Below are 3,126 nucleotides of genomic sequence, written 5' to 3' on the forward strand. Positions count from 1 at the left end.
GGCCCCGGCGTGGTGGGCTCGGGGTGAAGGGGATGGACGCGGTGACTGTCCCCGGGAGTGCTGGTGTACGCAGGGCTGCGCAGAGCGCTTTGCAGCTGCCTGGACGACGTGGCTTTTCATCCGCTGCCGTGAAGTGTCCGTACAGAGTCCGGCCTCTCCCTCCCTCTCACTATTTTTATGGCTGGTTGTTCGCACCGTGGTCGTGACGTTGTCTAGAGGACTCGCGTTAGCTGGTCTGCCCGGGGTCGAGCGTAGCCTGGCTGTCTTTCGGAGCAGGCGCTGTACCCCATGTCTACCTTATGGCGGTCGTCGTTCCACTATCTTTCTCTATACCATGTTTTACGCATGAAGTAATCATATGTACAGGCGTATATACCAGGCATCTGTAGACAGATCTATATACAGGCACCTCTCTAGGCAGATCTGGGCTCCGTGCACTGCTGCAAGACGAACAGGTGGAAAGCATGCAACGATCTATGGTTTATTTTTTAAATTGCGCAGCGATGCATTTGATTTATAGGTTTCAGAGAGCTAAATAAGGCCGCCGGGCGCTGCCGTGCCCTGCAGCCGTGCACACGGTGGTTTGGAGGAGCTTCAGGAGAAGCAGCTCCTGCCGTAGAAGTTGTCTGAGCACCGGCTGGCCGGCGAGAGCGTAGCTTGCGAACAACAGCGCCCTGTCGCCTCGAGACCAAGGCAGAATTTGCTGACGTGGCGTTTTTCTGCCGGTGGCGATGAGTTACTGGTGTGATAAAACCAAGGCCAAGTGTGTTGGGTTGGGGCAGGGATGTCTAAGGCCCCATCGTGTGCTCTCGAGCTGCTCTGGCGTCCCGCGCACGCGTGACCCGCGTTCCCTAGAAACTTCCCTGTTTCCGTGCAAAAAGATGTCTCTATAAATAAGAGCGGTATTTGGGTAACAGCGTCTCTATTGTTAAAATCTCAAACCCCGTCAACTTCCGAGGAGGAACGTGTTTTTATGGCACAGACCCCTTTGCCGTTAGTATTTAATCTCCTCCAAATTGAATGATTAATGTAATGAAGGCGCTGAAACAGTATCCAGAATTTAGACTACAGATGTTTCGTATTTATTATGTTTCCAAGGGCTGCGATAAATACAGGAATAAGTGATACCATGTCTTTGCTTGACATTCAGGAGGCTTTGGTGTATCTGATGAGATACAGTTTTGGGGTGTATCTAAGTGCAGAGCTTGCACAGAAAAGAGGTACCAGCCGCTCTTTTAGCTCCCTCCCTCTTTTTTTTTCCTGCTATAAAGGTTGAAAACCATTTTTGGCGGATGCATGGGCAAATCGTAGTATTGATTAGGAGAGCAATACTGCCTGGAGGGCTCTTTGCCGGAGTTGCCGGAGAGCCGCCGCTCCTCAAGCCCAGATGCTGGGCTGCTGGTTTCAGAGGAGCCGCGGGGATCCAGGCGCGGGGTCCCCTCCCCGCCGAGGGGCAGGAGACACAGGGGACCACCCGGGTTTTGTGCCCCTCGGCGGGACGTGTGGTTCGCAGCGGTGGTGTGCTGGTACGGCTCGTGGCCGGGATGGCTGCGGCGCTCTTGGCTCCCTTGAAAGTCTCAGCCTGCTTTAATGCCAACCTGAAACGTGTCGGGCTCAGACGTCAGCAGCAATGAGCCCTCCCCAGGGGGAAACCGGGCACGTGCTCCTGACTTCGGAGGAGCCGCTCCAGTTTATACCCGGTGAAGATCTGGCCGAGGAGCTGCCTATTTAGTCTTGATGGCAGCTCGCTCTTCAACCACTCTCTTAAGTATTCATGAAGCAGTTTCCATAGGAGCTGGCTCCCTGGTCGGGATGCGGAGGTGGATTTTGAGGGGTGTGCTGACGATGCGCCGGCCTTGCCACCGCCGCCGCCTGCGGTGTAGCCCTTAGCCTGCCGTTCGGGGTAGCGCGGTGCTTGGCGATCGGCCTCCAGCGGGGGCTCGTGGCTGCTCCCCTTCTCCGTGTGAGCGGAGCCAGGGACGTTTGCTGTCCCGGCGCTTCGTCCCGCGCTGCCAGAGTTGATGGCGAGTTGCCCGTGCGCTTTGTTGGGCACGGGCTGGGGCTTCGCAGCTCGAGCTTCGCTGCTGCAGCGTGCGCTTGCACGCCGCGCCATATCCAACGTGTAATGAGTTGGGGAAAGTCCTGTATGAAGCACCCGCCGCATGGCATATTAACAGTACCGATGGCTTTAAGAGGGTCGTCTGCACCCAGACGCACTGTGGGTGCTGGGGAAGCCCCCGAGGTTTTGGGAAAGAATAGGAGGAAATTTTCAGGCAGGCTGGCTCGGTCCTTGCCCAAACAGAGCTCCTGGCACAGCCCAGTTTCTCAGGACAGCCCAGAGGTTTCTCTTCCTAAATGATCCCTGTGGTCCCCGCGCGGTGCCGTGTGATGCCAGATGCGAGAGTGCGGCCTGAGAGGAGGAAGGGCTCCATCCTGCCGTATCCCTTTGTGACAGTTGGGTGTCCTAGTTGTTAAAGAAAAAACCAAACAGACAAAAAAAAAGTAAAATAAGAGAATAACTCGCACCGTGGGCCATGTCACACCTGTTCTCTCCTCTGTCCCCATGCTCTCTGTAGGTTCGGCGTACCCCCCCAGCTGGCGCAGCGCCCAGGGAGCCCCGGATGTCTGGCAGTTTTCGGATGGAAGTTCAAGAGCACTTAAATTCTGAAAGGAGGTGAAGCTGGGGCGAGCGGCCGGCGGCGTCTCGGCGTCCGGAGGTGGCCTCTGTCCTGCTGGCTCGCCGCGTCCCCGGGAGAGCCTGGAAGTCACCCGCCGAAGGCAGCGCTCCCCGGGCTCCTCCTGCCTGCAAGACTATCGTATTTATATTTTGTAATAGAGTACAACACTTCTTTGGGGTTGGTTTTTTTTGTTTGTTTGTTTCTTTCTTTTTTTATTTTCTAAAAACAAAAAAAGCAAACCCACCCACCAAGGTCAAGGGCTTATCGATGGCTTCGACCGGCTCCTTTCCCCGTGAAAAAGACTCTCTTGCTCTCGTGGACAACCCGGCCTGTTGGTTATCTCCATGACGTGCCATTTCTTGGAAGGCGCGTCTGATGTGACGAATGAAAAATAAAACAAAACACAGTGTAGGTCTGTGGGTGGGTGGGAAACTGCCATAATAAATGT

The 3,126-nt window shown here is 55.3% G+C and overlaps 1 protein-coding gene across 1 annotated transcript in view; it reads left to right on the plus strand.

Moving 5' to 3' along the window:
• Positions 1-2,668, plus strand: part of BCL11A (BCL11 transcription factor A) — a 73,118-nt gene extending 70,450 nt beyond the window's left edge. The window contains exon 4 of the mRNA XM_059828498.1: positions 2,577-2,668. Coding sequence (XP_059684481.1) covers positions 2,577-2,668 — 92 coding nt within the window. The remainder of the gene's footprint in view (positions 1-2,576) is intronic.
• The last annotated feature ends 458 nt before the right edge of the window (positions 2,669-3,126 follow it).

Source organism: Gavia stellata, chromosome 23 (genome assembly GCF_030936135.1).
Source record: "Gavia stellata isolate bGavSte3 chromosome 23, bGavSte3.hap2, whole genome shotgun sequence".
NCBI classification, from domain to species: domain Eukaryota; kingdom Metazoa; phylum Chordata; class Aves; order Gaviiformes; family Gaviidae; genus Gavia; species Gavia stellata.